The 1919-nt window shown below is 42.5% G+C and overlaps 1 protein-coding gene across 1 annotated transcript; it reads right to left on the bottom strand.

Moving 5' to 3' along the window:
* Nucleotides 1–212: 212 nt before the first annotated feature.
* Nucleotides 213–791, bottom strand: LOC121980136. Its single transcript, XM_042532101.1, has one exon. It carries the CDS (start codon nucleotides 789–791, stop codon nucleotides 213–215), a length of 579 nt encoding a protein of 192 aa, XP_042388035.1.
* Nucleotides 792–1919: the final 1128 nt, after the last annotated feature.

Raw genomic sequence — 1919 nt, 5'->3', positions numbered from 1 at the left:
CTGTTCAATCCTCATGTTTCTCATCAATTGTGCTTCACATTATTCTACCACTAGTGATTTCAATTTTCATACATGTGACTTGGATTCAAAAGCATGAACAAATGCATTACTTTTCAACCTTCACTAAATTGATACAATATAAAATGACGACAAGGTAATGGAAATCACAATTTAACAGGAAAATAGGGAATAGGTTATGCACTCATCTTCGATCAAGGACGACGGCTGAGCAAGGCCAAGGATCCGGGCCGAGGGAAGCAGGTCGCTACGGCGCACGTCGCCTTGCAGGATCCGTAGAAATCGAAGATCCGGAAGCGACCGGCGACGGTTGCGGCCGATCGCCGCGGGACGGAAAGGTCATCCTCATCCATGAGGGACGATCCCCGCGGGACGGAAAGGTCATCGTCATCCATGAGGCCCTTGGCGCAAAGCGCTAGGGCGGCCGCAAAGGGATCAGCAGGGACTTCCGCGCCCCGCGAGGAAGAGGCGGCGGCGGAACGTTTCTTGCGGGGCGTGGGGAGGTCGGAGTGGGAGCGGATCAGGGGCGGGAGGGGGAGGACTGGATTGGCGACGGAAGACTCCGGGGATGATGTGTCCTTGGGGATGCCGGGGCGTTGCTCCCAGGAGAATGGGACGGCGGAGGACGGCGGCGCCGGAGACGCGGAGCTGGGGAATCGACGGGACCGGGAGCGGGAGCGTGAGGAAATGTGCGAGGAGAGGGAATCGTCGTTCGATACTCCGTCGGTGGTCTTCGGCGAGGTCGGCAGTGCTTCCTCCATCGCCGACGTCATCGTACATTTTTGTTGCGAGATCGTTTAATTTATAAGGCCTTCTTCCACCGACAAAATTCAAAATTTAATTTCGATATAGAAATAACAGAACGAAGTTTATTGACCTCAAATAAAATAAAATAATTTTTCAACGGGAACAAATAAAAAGTGCACACTTTGTTATCAGTCTATATCCTATTTTAAAAGGATATTAAAATAGTACTCCATCTTAAATTTTATATTTATTTATTTTTATCTGACTAATTCATTATCAGTATTCCTCAAATAATATTTATTATGTAATTAATATTTATCATCGTATATTACGCTTATCATCCATAATAAGGATGGATTAGATTTCTTATTTTATTCATAATCATAGATGATATTCAACTTAAAATATTTTCTGATTATAGATGATATTCAACTTAAAATATTTTCTATCCACGTTAATTTGTTGACTAATCTCATCTCTCCACATTAATTTGTTGACAAATCTCATCTACTAACTTATCGTAACTTAATTTATGTTCAATCACTATGGTAGCGTTATAGATATAGTGATTATGCTTAATTGAACCATTCTCATATTCAACCATTCTCATACTTATCCTTGGACATGAAGTCACCATGGATCCCTACATAAGGAGTTACGTACTTTGACTTCGTCAAACGTCATCCGTAACTGGGTGGACTATAAAGGCGATTACTGGATATATAACAAATTATGCGGAGGGATGTGAGTGATGTAGATGAGGTTTATCACTCCTATATGACGGGAGCGACATCGATATTCTTGATAGAGTGAGACCATGAAGTGCATGACCATGCCCAAATGAGTCAATATGAGATATTGAGCTCATTTGATTTAATATGTCTACTTGGAGTTCAAGATTTAGATTGATCAGAGGATGACACGGTCTATGCCTCACATTGATCAATCTAGATGTCTAGGATAGAAGGACACTTGACATATATTGTGAGGAGTCATAATTAGTAGTCACAAGGTGATGTTGGATCTCAACATTCTTGTAACTTGGGTAGTAATGATGTGTTGCTAGATACCGCTCATTACTTATGCTCCTAAATGGGTTTAAGGGCATTGCCAACGTTACAAGAACCTATAGGGTCATACACTAAGGACAATTA

Source organism: Zingiber officinale, chromosome 5A (assembly GCF_018446385.1).
Source record: "Zingiber officinale cultivar Zhangliang chromosome 5A, Zo_v1.1, whole genome shotgun sequence".
NCBI lineage: Eukaryota > Viridiplantae > Streptophyta > Magnoliopsida > Zingiberales > Zingiberaceae > Zingiber > Zingiber officinale.
Note: the sequence above shows the minus strand (reverse complement) of the source record. Positions and strands in the feature narration are given on the sequence as shown.